Here is a 13,778-nt window from a genome sequence, read left to right as displayed (position 1 = left end):
CGTCACCGGTCTCGCAAAATGATCACGTATGGTCATTCGACAATACGAGAGCCTTTTAATTGATCTTCAGGCTTTGAAAAATGGCCATCATCACCACTTCATTAAGGTCATCTTAACCTGTTTGATTATTTTTTCCTTTTCATTTCCTCTATATTGCATCATGACTTATCCCTTGAGACATACATGTGTTTCTTTGCCACTTTTGTTCATCGGTATTTCGTTTTTTTTTTATTTATTTCGTTGTCGACTGAATTAAAAAAATCCGTATTGATTACCAGTTCAGTTTCTCGCCGAAGAATGTAATATCATTGGAATTTATTTCCCTACTTACAAAATTTGCCATCTTAATCAGAGATATTGAACCTATACATTGCGTTACGAATAATGACATGTTGGCATTTATTACATAGCCCCGAATTCTGCGCGTGTACAGAATGAGACGCTTTAAGCCGCTTACTTTCGTCCCTCAACAACCTTTTGACTATCAACGTTGATTATCGAACGTTGTAACTTCACAAAGTCGAATTTAGTCACTTACTATTCAACTTCCCATACTTAGTAGAGATCAGATTTTTTTCTAAAATCCAAGAATGAACGAGTTCACTGGACTCAGTTTGAAACTCGGTACAGCTAGTGCTCGTGTACGGATGATATTAGGCGCCTTACTTCAACGGGATCACTTTGATCTGCACTGCTGGCCGCTATTGTGTGCACAGCTCATATTTGATGATAAAGAAGGGCGGGCAGCCACTCCTCCTGTTATTCTTATGTGAATATTTGTTTGATTCTCAATGCTATCATTTATTTTTATTTTGTATGAGGTATCGTAATTATATACCCTGCAACTTTTCTTGGTGCCCATGTCATCGCTAATTCATTTTTTCTTTTAGTTTTTTTCAATAGCTGTTGTGGCAAGTTGATCTTGTCGTAAACAATTTATTTTGTATTAATGTTGACTCCGGATTCGTTCAATTTTTGTTTCTCCAATCTATAAATTAACTTGATTTGCTATCACTTGCTCTTCACTTGGAGTGATGGGATAAGAGTTGCCACTTGCCTCTTCTATATTATGATTATTATCGTTATTAATGTTGCTATTATTGTTATTATTATTATGATTATTAGTGTTATTATAATTGTATCATTGATATGTACACCTTTGATGCCTTCATGAGTTGTGCTTTCTTTATTATTCCACATTTCTAATTACAACCGACTTTTTTTGGGGAAAAGCACAGTATGAAGTTTAAAATTAAAATTGCTTGCTCCTTTGCAAGCTACAGTACCGTATCTGTTGTCAATCTTTGTTTTTACAAATATGTTTAATGAATAAAGGAAAAAAGTGGTCGCTGATCTTAGTCTTGTTGTTCAATTATGTTTTTCCTATGACATACTACTCATGATTTTAAGCCTTCTGAGATATAGTTTGTGAAGTCACTTTATGTTATTAACTTGATTTTTCTGAGCTACTTTATCTTGTCTCTTCTAGGGATTTCGTAGCGAACCTATCATATTAATGTGATCAGTTATATTGAAAGTCTTATTTTTCTCGTTTTATTTTGAATTAGTTATTTTGTTTTCTCCATTAGTTTTTACGAAACCAGGAGAAAAAAAAGGCTCAAAAAGTGAACCAACCACATCGTATGCTTACTCGTTTCTTTCAGACACTCAACCATGGTGTTCCCTCAAGTGAAAACCATAGATTCTGTGCCTGAGGAGCCGACCAATGTCACCACTGATTTGAAAAGCAAGTTAGTGTAAGTTTCCCAAAGGCAAAAAAGGTTGGCTTCACTCTATATACATTATCCTATCATGGAACTACAACACACTCGTACACTAACATTATCATCTCGAGCATTCATCAATAGCACTTGTTTCGTGTGCGTGCATACACCAGGGTTTTAACACAAGCTTACTTGACGATATAAAATCAAGCCGTTTTGTATATCTCTCACTAATATGATTTTATACATTTTTCTAATATCAGTCGTTTCTTATTTTTAATTCTTTTCAATATTTGCGATTTCTTCTTGTCGCTCGTAGGTTTGCCTTCTCTACAGTTTTGTGAATTAGCTCCTCTTATTTCGTCAATATGCATTGCTTGCTAACAACATGTATCGAAGATTCACCTCATTCTCCACTCTTACCTACGATTCTAGTATCATTGATGACTGACGATGACTGTCCTCCCTTGACGAGTGCTGGCTTCAAGTATACCTGCTACGCCTTACAATTTCTGTACCTCTTTTGTTTCGATTGATCGTGAAGAGAAATAATCCTTCGATTAAAGCGCGTGATTCTTTCATGCATTTTCTGTTTCACTTTGTATTCGAAAAAGTCATTTTTGGACGCTCTTTTTTCCTATATCTTGATTGGGCGCGTCTTGTTTCAGATGAACTAGTAAAAATTATTCGCTTTTTTAACGGTGGTTTTCATGTGATGATATATATTCACTTATCGAAATATATTTTTTATGTATCAGATATTCTGAGGCGAGCAGAGCGCTTGATGTTGAACCAACCGTGGTTTAATGAACGAAGTGGTTTCCCCATGCACAAAAGAGTATTGCTTCATGTATTGGCCTTGTCGTGTGCTCGTATCTGATGACTTCCTGCCGTTTTCTGCTTGAGATAGCTTCTATGTTCAGATTTGTCACTGCCTATTCGGAAGGAAAGAAATCTTGACTAATACCCATCACAACCTCGACTCAGGAACTTACCCACGCATAGAATTCGTTAGAAGTTGTTATATGTTCCCTGGACCATTGACTATGATTACAATTCAAATAGGAAGTTCAAACACATATTTTAGTATCTTCGTTGAAACATCCATTTATCAAGCCAACCGTTTTCCTCGTAACCTCATGCACACTTGTCGCCCTGATACGTGCGCCATTGTTGACACCTATCGTCTAAATAATATGTAAATAAATCGCTTCCTCTTGCGCTAAATTCTTGACTTAACCTCTCCAGTTTGTGTGCCCCAGTCTGCCGAGTGTGAGGAAAATTGTTAACAAACGCCTTACATGCAATTTTCATTATCACCCAAGCGCCTCAACTATCTTTTCGGTTTTTGATTTCTAACAAAATTCAAGTTTAATTTAGAAAATTATAGGGTTACTCACTCTTGTACGTTTGGTTTTAAAATTATAGGAACACTTTGGCTCTGAAATAATTTCAAGAACTCCCTTTTTGTTTCTTCTCGTTCAATGTTATTCATTACCGGTACATTTTGTGCCTGAACATGTTAAACTTCTAAAGTGAGAAAAGTTTATTCATGTTGAGCTACTAACAAGCCACAGATCTTTCGTATTTGACACGATTAACTTGAAATCCTTACCTTGTCAGTAGGTACTAATTGTGTGTATCGCTTTGAACGCTGAATAACCATAATTTGGTCAAAAGGTCACACAGAAAGCGTGACGCTATCAGTCGCGTCATATGCCTTATAACATTCAAACAAGCGGCGAAGAATTACCCACATCTTTGAAGTGATGCAGAATAATTCGTTTCGACGATTAAGTAAACAAAATCTATTATTCACTAGCTCCTCTCGAAGATTTTATTAGTCGTATTAAGCTTCCTTGTTACTTATTTCATAATTATAATTAGCTACTTTTATGACTGTGATTGGTGGCTTGTGTTGCATGATTTGGTCATTCCTAGTTGAGTTGCTACTTTGCATGCTGTTCTTATTTTAAATTTTGTTTGAAGTGACTTAATTGAAGTGGTGGTTATGACTAATAATAACTAAACTTTGTGCGCTCAAAATAGTGTTGTTCTTCATTCGAGATTGATAGGCGTTCAGTGCCTTCAGCACTAATACCCGAGCGTGTTAATGTTGTTATTCAGTTTGCGAATTATGACCCGTATCGTCGAACTGATCACTTGACACCCTCCTACTAGAAAATAGCTAACTAAATGGCTTTGAGGGTCGAAAAAAATACTTATGCCAGAGGTTATGTTTCTTGCAGTGTGTCGTAGGAGCAGTATTTTCAACTGCAATCACCTTGGTTCTTGCTGTACGGAATATATCTAGTTGCATATTATTATCATGGTCCAGTCACGAAGATGACTTGAATATATAACTCTAGTGCTGAAGCTAAGTCTTTGGCGAATCTCCGATGCCTGTGATTTTTTAGCTATCTCTAATCGGATAGTCACTAACTCGTCGAAGGCAGAATGAGATTTGTATTTGCATATTAATATCTCTTATGAGACACTCAGTGGCCAATAGCATGATAGTATGTATGTTGAAACTCGTGGATGTGATGTAGTACATATACAATATTGAAGTGTATCGATGCTGGCATTTAGTGTCTTCGCAACTGCTGTGTCTTTCACTTTCATCTCGTTGTTATGTTGCCGCTCTATTGCTCCAGAGAATTATTGTTCTTAGCGTTATGATTCTCTTGTTCCTAGCAATTCTATACGAGACTCGTGGTACTACTTCATGCCAGTAGGTTCTTCATTGCTCTAGCAGCATGGTGTTCAATATCTATAGTGCTGCTTGAATAATTCGGCTTTTCTAACAGTTTAGTGTGAATGAACTCCTGAATGATTGATGGGCAATATAAAATGTCTAAGGCTGCTAAATTGATACGGATTACTACTTGCGATCTTTTTCTACTGCCGTTTTGAATCGATGAAAATATTTCTCAATACATTTCTGTCGGCAAGTGGTGCGTCTAAAATTTTTCTGATGCACAGATTTTATAGTCATTGTTGTTATACGTAACCCAGCAAGTATTAAAATCAATTTCACTCTTTTCCAATCTCAATGCAGTCACCAATAATCAGTGTAAAATCCTCACCGGTGTATATATTATCTAGCGGAATTCGTTTTCTGCACATCCCTCTCCTGGCATCTGCCTAAAATATATGTTCTAATTACTATCTATCGTCTCTAAAATCGTGCAAACCCAACTTGTCCTTCATGTGTATAAATATTCCCCTTACTTAACCAATTAATATTCGTATCTCCACCCACCGTTTGAGTACTACAATCGTATGTGTGAGAAATTTTTCACCTTCCCATTGAGAACATATAAGATGATGTTTTACGAGTGTTGTGTGTGATTTGGCTTGAGTGTTCTGTGATAACTGCCTTGTCTTTGCTATGCTCCTGTCGCCATAGCTTCTGCTTCGTTGCGGCATTGCAGTAGTTGCTTTTTAAACTAACTTGTTATTACTTGGCCTGATCAGGGACGGCGTTCCCCACAGGTATTCGCCTGGCACTGGCGAGAATCTCCTGGGCAACCAGCTTCTGCCCGGCTCTGCGCTCAGCGGCTCGGGCTGGTGTCTCTTCGTGTACAACCTCGCTCCCGAGACTGAAGAGAACATTCTGTGGCAGCTCTTCGGGCCGTTCGGTGCCGTGCAAAACGTTAAAGTCATCAGGGACCTGCAAACAAACAAATGCAAGGGCTTTGGCTTCGTCACCATGACCAATTATGATGAGGCAGTCGTTGCAATCCAGTCTCTGAATGGCTACACACTTGGCAACAGAGTCCTGCAAGTGTCGTTCAAGACCAACAAACACAAAAGCTAAGGTGCTGCTACAGCTGCTCCTCCGTGACCTCCATCCTTATGTATAGGGGTGTAACCACTACTGAGCCACGCTAGTCAACTGGTGACCACTTGGACATAAGCTTCATCCTCATTACTTCTGATGGGTGATACGATCCATCCAAATGGCCACCAGTCTAACGTTCCCTATTCTTTTCTATCTTCTTGTTTTTTCTTGCCTGGCCAACTTTTCTTGCTGGTCGGTCCATCTTTTCCTTACATCTATCCGAATATATGTATATTTAGACCAATCGAGAATGCAAACGAAGTATGGTAATATACCTGCTAATATTGAAAGCGTCTACTTGGAGTTAGAGAAGCACGAAACTAAAATATTAACATAACAGGCTGCTCTTCACCTCCTATGCCGACGGTTGTAACTCAGTGACAAGACGCTGCTATTGCTGCGGCTACTGCGACTTGTCAACCTTCTCCAACTTGTTCAATTTTACGCACTAAGGTATCAAGGAAATGCCTGATGGCTCTCAGGTCTGACAACTTTAGGCTAAAAAATAACCAGGTCAACATAGTTTCCAACTGCGAAATTTTGTCTGGTATTCGTTAGATCAACATTTGTAAATCATCAAAAGAATGCTAAAATACCAATCTAGTTTTTGAATTGGTTACGTCCATGTTGCTTGACTCATTTTGATTCCGCGCAGTCATGGCTAGGCTGTTAACTATGGGCCTGTTGCCTCAGTGTCTGTTAACCTCTGAAGGAGCCTTGTCCCTTCCATGGCGAAGACGAGATATGGTCTCGCCATCAGCACCTTCATGAAGATCTTCACAATGGACTTGTCTATTTTGTGAGTATTTCAGTAGTGTGAAGTGACGCGTCGAGAGTCGCAGCAGCAGCAGCGAGCAACCGCTACGTTGCTTCTCCCGTGGCATCGATGCGACGCCCTGGTGTCCAATGTACCCCCTCTGAACCATCGATGCGTTTATTCGCGTTGTGACTTGGAAGATATTCGTCTCTAAGTCATGGTTTTATTTCTTCGTACGTATTTATCTTGTATTTAATGCGATGGTTGATGTGTTTTATTGTCATTATAGTGAACACACTTTTCCGTGTGGTTGTATTTTTTCGCTATTAAAATGGCTCTTGAATACTGCTCCCTATTAGATGTTTTAGGGACACATTTTTCGATTTTTCTTTAATTTGTTTCGCTTGTGATACGGAAGTATTTTTCTAGTCTTCATTTCAGTCATAGAATTATGAGTTCTTAGTTCTAGATGCATTTAAGTTTATTCATTTACGTGTTATTCCTTTTTTCTAAGTAGTTTGATATGATTTCTTCATCGGAAGCATTTTTCTTTTCCTTGTATTAACGAGACTTTTATGTTATTCATACTTAACAAATAAAAGTTTTTGTTTCTTTACTTTGCAGTTTTTTTCAGTTCCTTTAATTTTGTTTCATTGCTGACTAATTACGTTAATTGATGATAGCGATGTCATTTTTGCTTCTTCGTTTATTGACATTATGCTTTGGCATGCTAATTTTCTTGCTATACAATAGATGAGGATGAGAGAGCCGCAACAACCTGCTCTCTTGTTCTCTCCTTAAGTCATCAAGTTTGACTAGAATTGCACCCTCGGATAATCAGTCGTTAAGTTTCTGTCTTGTTGCGCTTAACCTAGCCAAGTCTGACAGCCTGTAATACCCACATCCCCTCGGATTTTGGGGCACAAAAGAAATGTGGAACTGTGGAAGAGAAGAGTTGAGCGCAAGCTCCTAGACGATATTATATCATAGTGTGTAAGATGGAAGAAATGGCAGTCTATTCAACAGCTCTTTGAAGGCAGCAGACGAATCTGGATTTGTTTCCGATGGTGGAATCGATAAGTTCACCGCACGCAGGCAAAGGCGCTTCTGACATCCGATTACGAGAGAGAATGAGAGAGTAGCCTGTCGGTCATTTAATGTCTATATGTTTAGTTGATGGTTAGTGTTATGTTTTATTATTGTTAGGGGTTTTGAAGAAGAATCTCATAACAAACACATACCAACTCAGAGTCACTAAGCGGCTATGTCACAAACTGATCTGGAAAATAAAGAAGGGTTTTCTAATGGTGTTGTTTCTAGGGAAGGTTGCAACCACGTGTAAGTTGCTATCATGGTAAGCGATAAGAAAAACTTCCATGCAAACCTAAAGATATCTTGATAAATGTATCTATTTTTGTACAGAAATTTAGATAAAGAACCCCTACTTAACATTCCTGCATCAATTGATATGTAAGTTAAGAGTAAGTAGCTGGCAGTGTTGTCGATTTCGAATGAAATGTTGAACTTTCTACCTCCGTATTGGAACATAAAAATGCAGCTGTTCTTCAGATTTGCTACTGAATCTAAAACCAAACGATTCACTTAATGTCTGAACGCAACTGTCTTCACAAACAGATCAAGTTTCTGTCATGATGTAGGATAACGAGTTGATGAGCCGCGATCATTTAGAGTACGATGTACTAGATGACGTCCGTACGCAGGTAGAAGGTTTAGTGTTGAACAATATTTGCCAGAGCACCCGTTACAGCCCGGCACACTCCATTCATAAGTCCCCTGAATGTGCTCTCTCCGTAGGGCCAGGAACGGACGTGTGTCCATCGAGATTCTCTAGGCAGAGTTTGCCTACCGACCCACACTGGCTATCCTTGAGTAAACTGGGGGTACCGGGAGGCAATATTAAACCTTCTTATACTTAAAGAATGCCAACCAAAGATGTTCACTGGTATTTCTTGAAATGTTTGTACTTAAATTGAATGCTAGTGTTACTCGAATGAGATGAGAGCTATCTATATTTCAAGTTTAGCCTATTTGAAAAGAGCCATTTATGACCACTATGTTGAACTTCAAGATGCGAGTTACCTCAGTCGGCTCCAACTACATTAGTCGCAAGTAACTCATTGTAGACATTCTATTGACTTTCTGAAAAGTTATAGTAGTTCAGCTATAATAGTAAAAAAGGCATGAGTAATTACGGCAGTAGATTAGACAAGCCATTTTTTGAGTCCTGTTTCAAAATAAATTTTCTCTATTGAATTTCTTTATCGATCACAGGGATGTGTATAAACGTAGCACAAAGTGAGAAGCGTCTGGATTCTTTATGAGAGTGTCGCGTTCGATGAGAAGTGTATTGTTTAGAGCCGTTAAAATCCAACACCCAGTGTGCGTGATGGTATTTTTTCTAAGAGACTTTTAAAGACCCTGTGAGGATCTGCTGCTGTCCCTACCTCTTCCCTGTCTCCCTTCCCGCCCTACTATGAATGAATCAACGAAGTAGACTAATGTTGAATCTTGTGCTACTTGTTATGTATAACTAATTATGAATGATAAATCTCTTGGTGATGTTTCTGCTGCAGACCGTCTCCAAACATTCCGGTCGATTGCGTCACAAAGCACTCTAGTTAAGTCGACTTCAAGAGAGGTCCAGTTCACTGACTGGTGGAAGGTACCTTATCAACTAGTGTGGCCTGGCCGATCAGTATTCTCTTGCTAGTTCGTTGCCATGCGTAGAAGCTAATCGAAATTCTGCTATGCTTTCAATATACTATCTATTTAGCTTTAGGGGCTTCTGTAATGGAAAGGATATAAATTTTTTCTGAGACGTCATGTCATTTTTGTTTGATACGCGCGCAAAGAAAGCTTTGAAAAATAAGGGAATGTTTGATTAAGTCCTATCTCTGCATCAAATTAATTGTACTGTAGTTGCTAGACCTCCGTTGAGTCCAGTCGTTTGGTTAGTGTAAGTTACGTCACGCCTCTTCTAACTATTATCACTCTAATTCTTCTACTGATTGAGCGTTAGTCACTTCTGTAGTTTGATTTTTCTTCTGGTAAATCAATTGACTGGGAGCAGCAAGTTCATAAATGCCTAATTCTGTCGTCGGACCGAGTTATGTTAATACCGGCGCGAAGACAAATTCGTCGTTTGGTTCACTCGTACGATAATGATCTCGACAAATGATACTCACCGTTTACGGTTGTATTTGCTCTTAAGAAAAACTCATTAATAATGGATGCAAATTTGCTTGTAGTGGTCATGACTCAGCTGTGCAGTGTCTGTTTTAGGCGCCACGTCGAGGTCATCTCACTCCAGCACCGTATCAAACTGCTCGACTTTCTCTTGTGTAAAATGCTCGGAGCAACAGATGCTGGTTGGGAATACAATTTTGAAATAAAGTTAATTATCTGCATGAGAGTGAGATGGTCTCTACGAAGGTGTGTATGTGTCGTCATCCATATTTGTATGTTGCTGGGGATCAAGTAGAACACACTCATTCAACTACGGATGCTCGAAAGTCAAGCAGCCAAAATTGAACCCAATGTCAACCATTTCAAGGAAAATGTAAATTCGGTAGCAAACTCTTTTAATCGACATGCACCCCTTGCCAAGATTCTGAGTTCTGAATTTTTGTACTTTGACTCCTGCCCAAACGATGCGCCAGCTGACGCGGCAGCACCTCACTCGCTGGTTATGAAACGAAAGCCGATGGGTTCAAGGGATCACCTCGTGTCTAGCATCGTACGTACGTAATTTCTAATGTATTATTGTCTCTTTGTCATCTTGTATATTATTCAGGTCTAGTTTTGAATATTGTTATTCCTATTATTCTGAGAGGAAGGCGTGTGACGAGGAGAGCAGCACATAAATGACAAAATTAAAACGGTAAACCTTGTCCAGAGCTTTAAATGCTCCATTGAGAATTTTTTAAATCAAGTTCTTCTCTCCTCGCGCCATGCTGTTCCGTGTGTCACTTCTATTTATTGTATATGTAATGTAAACTTTTCTCCGGTTTGTGTGTTGTAGCCTATAGGTTAAATCCTCATCTTCTTTCTAACGCCGCCTTGCTCTATCCTGGCTACTGCAGTAGTACGCGGTGTCAACGGCGACAGCGGTAGCGAAGTCTGCTCTCTCTCTCTAGCCGCATCATTTACACCATCTAATATTCTTTGACTAACTCGCGCCTGCTTGCAAACATTCGTGCAATATTAGTGCTCAATCCATTAGCTGTTATGCCTTGTATGATTCTCATATCTGTTCATTGAACGAAGCATGACTTACCGTCATCTACCTGCTAATACTCGTAATGTAAGCAAGCCCGGAACTCGTTCTTTAAAGTTTCTGGCTTGTTACTAGTCCACGCTCCTGTAGTTGCATTATAATTTATCTCAGAAGCATTCGATGATCTATATATAGTAAGAGGACTGACTGTATAGGACCAATTTAGTCAGGAATTCTTCCAATGCTCTCTTGAACTTGGTATGGCCGATTTATTGGTTTCGAGCATGCATATGCATTGATTTAGTGCTGCTGCTGCTGCTGCTGCCGCCGTCGTTACTGCTCCTAAGCTGCCCGCTTGTCTGTAACTTATGGTTTCCAGTCTTTATTCGTCCCTGGCGTAAGAGTCTTCTTGCAACTACTCCAGCTCAAGGTACTGAGGTCTAGTACATCTGCAGTAGCTGATTCTTTTAATGTTGATAGCAATTAATGTTATTGCCATTTCGATTCTATCTGGAGATAGGCCAAAATATCTTCGCTTAACTACTCCTAAAGGCGCTTGTACTCTTCCGTCGTTGCTCTACGAAAAGCAATTCCAGATTAAGAGCACGGGACTCGAAAAATCGCCGCGGGTGTAAGAAATCTCCGCATTTCGTGAGCTGGAGAAGTGGCATGAGGAGGGAAGATTGCACCTCTTGGTATTTCGTCTCCAGATGTCTCTAGCACGTAAGTCTTTTATCTTGGTAATTATCATTATGATTATTTAGAGTAATCTTGTATTGAGGCATATAGCATCAGCGCTTCTCTAATTTACCGTAGAATATTAATCTTGTATTTAATGTATAATTAGTATATGTTTGCTTGTTTACCTTACTAAGTGCTGAGGCATCAGTCTCTTTCATTTACTATTCGTTCGGTGTTTGTGCGCGCTGATAACTTATTTTCAACGCACTATGAGAAATGAGATAGGCGATTCTCTTACCGACAGCCAAGAGAATGTAAAGTTGCAATTCACTCTCATCCATCGAATCAGTCTATTGAGACTGACCATCATAGATACAATTGTGGAGTACTTTGTGTTGGGTTAGTCGAGGATTAGTTGAGTGCTAGAGCCTACCACCATTGCTATCATCTTACTGTGGCACCATAGCTGGACTGCCTTTACTTCTGTCCCATTAACTTGGGTTATTTGTCTTTTATCAGGTGTAATACTATGCTTCTAATGCTTGTGTCCTTCTTAATAACTGGTTAGCTATGAGTTTTTCTTGTGTCGTGCATTTGTGTTGGATTACCCAGTTCTAGTCGGAGGCACTATCTTAGGTTAGCGCTCTCTTGTAGATTATATGGATGATTGGCATTTTGTGTAGCTACAGATAATCCTAGCAGCCTTGCCTCTTCTATCTCATTTGGTTCAGCGCCTGGTCGATGCCCCGTCTCTTTATCTTGTGCTTTTTTCGTGGTACATGCCGGACCTTTGTATCTGGCGCCCGTTCTCATTTGTTAGGTAAAAGGATGGTCATCAGATGGAGTGAGGCACTTGCTTTTCAAGTACCAGCCTCCACCTTTTGGCTCTCTTGTTGAGATCATGTCGATTCACTTTAAGGATCGCTATCAATGATACCTTACTGCGTGTCGTGAGATCTCTTCAACCCAACTATTCATTCACCAGTGAATCGAACCGATATTGAGCTTAGGTGAATCAATTGATCTTCGCCAATGATTTGATGATGTAACCGGTAAAAACTTGCAATTTACAGTGAATATTGACACAGATTGATTGAACACTACAGAGCTTTTGTCAACACTCAGCAGCATAAACTCCCATTACGGTTCACTGGTGTTCTTGATATAGCTGGCGACAAATTTAGGATCTTTTAGTTGATTCTTCATACTCGCCGTGTGCGTACTCGTGCTATTTGCTTATTTTGGCCCTATCAGCAAGCGAGTTCTCGGTCAAGACCCGAAAATATTTAGAAAAAGTTGATCAGAGCGCGAAGTCCAAAAGTACCCTATATTGCTTGGAGAAAAACTGAAACGATGCGTGTGTGTTGCTATGGGAACCACTCGATCCTCGTAAGGCTATAATCGGACCCTTCATCGCTCGGTACGATGATCACCATCAGTGCGCACCAAGTCCTAACCACTTTGGCCAGTGTCGGAACTTAGCGTCCCTGGTGCCTCTAACCTCATTTTTTCCTGTTGTCGTCGTTACGCACATACGGGCAAGGAAGCTCAATAGTGCGAGCGTTACGAAGACGTTCATGCTCCCGGTCGCACAAACGCAGTACTTTCTAGAAGTGCACTGCTTGCTCTCAAGGGAATGAAAAAACGATGGAAGGGTTAATTCTGGGTGACGTTGTTCCGACACTGATCGATTCCCTCACTAAATCCCCTTGCTATTGGGATGCAGCGGTCTCCCCTCGTCTGTCATGTGTCCCTACTATTGTACTCACCCTCGACTTAGCGTTGCTCCTGATCAATTTTTGTACACCAGCGATGCAGAGAAGTCTTGTTGTTTCCGAAGGTAGTTTTGGTTGTATTGCAATATTTGTACTTTTCCATGTTGAAACCTTATACAATAAATTATTGCAAGATATGTTTAATATTCGTTTTACTAACCACTTCAAGTTTTGAGTTACTTTTGTTGTTCTATGCAATTTTCGTATATTTTAATCGAACCAAATAAGTTGAACTTTGTGATGAATTCCGTTCGACGGTTTATGATGAGTTTCGTAACCACTATTCGGATATAATTTATCTATCTTCCTAATTTATAACACATGAACGTATTTATTTTAGATACTCGTTTTAACGTTCATTAAAAAATTGCGTTCATGCTTACTGTTCTTCAGTTTATACGGCATCGCTTTTACTTTGCTGTTGGAAATTTGCCATCTATTCACTTATGTGGTCTCTCGATAGTTTTAATGAGAATCAGCTCAAATTATCAAATCCATTTTAAGTATAACTTGCGAGACACTTAAGAAGTTCATTGCTCTTTCATGGGATCAAAATCCTTGATTAAATTGTTTATATCTGCAATTGACCGTCGACTCACTACACTAAATTAATGCCAACGAATCGAAAGATGAGGTGGACCACGATTTACTATCTGGTACATTTCCGATAATTTAAATCGACAAGATTTTGCAGAAAAACTTGCTGAAAACGACACCGAAGTCGTACTGAAAGTGGAAATTTTCTGGGTTATTCAAT

General features: G+C 39.4%; 1 protein-coding gene across 11 annotated transcripts in view; it reads left to right on the top strand.

Moving 5' to 3' along the window:
- The window catches only part of LOC108669833 (ELAV-like protein 1), an 81,488-nt gene extending 68,323 nt beyond the window's left edge, over positions 1-13,165 (top strand). For 5 of the 11 annotated variants that reach the window (XM_018157257.2, XM_018157256.2, XM_018157254.2 and 2 more), the window contains 2 exons: positions 1,665-1,757; positions 5,205-13,165. In XM_018157257.2, the coding sequence (XP_018012746.1) occupies positions 1,665-1,757; positions 5,205-5,547 (436 nt within the window). In that variant the 3' untranslated portion in view covers positions 5,548-13,165. The remainder of the gene's footprint in view (positions 1-1,664; positions 1,758-5,204) is intronic. The other 6 variants (XM_047884967.1, XM_018157252.2, XM_047884969.1 and 3 more) reach the window with 4 other exon arrangements.
- Positions 13,166-13,778: the final 613 nt, after the last annotated feature.

The sequence above is a fragment of the Hyalella azteca genome, unplaced genomic scaffold, assembly GCF_000764305.2.
Source record: "Hyalella azteca isolate HAZT.00-mixed unplaced genomic scaffold, Hazt_2.0.2 contig16640, whole genome shotgun sequence".
NCBI classification, from domain to species: domain Eukaryota; kingdom Metazoa; phylum Arthropoda; class Malacostraca; order Amphipoda; family Hyalellidae; genus Hyalella; species Hyalella azteca.
Note: the sequence above shows the minus strand (reverse complement) of the source record. Positions and strands in the feature narration are given on the sequence as shown.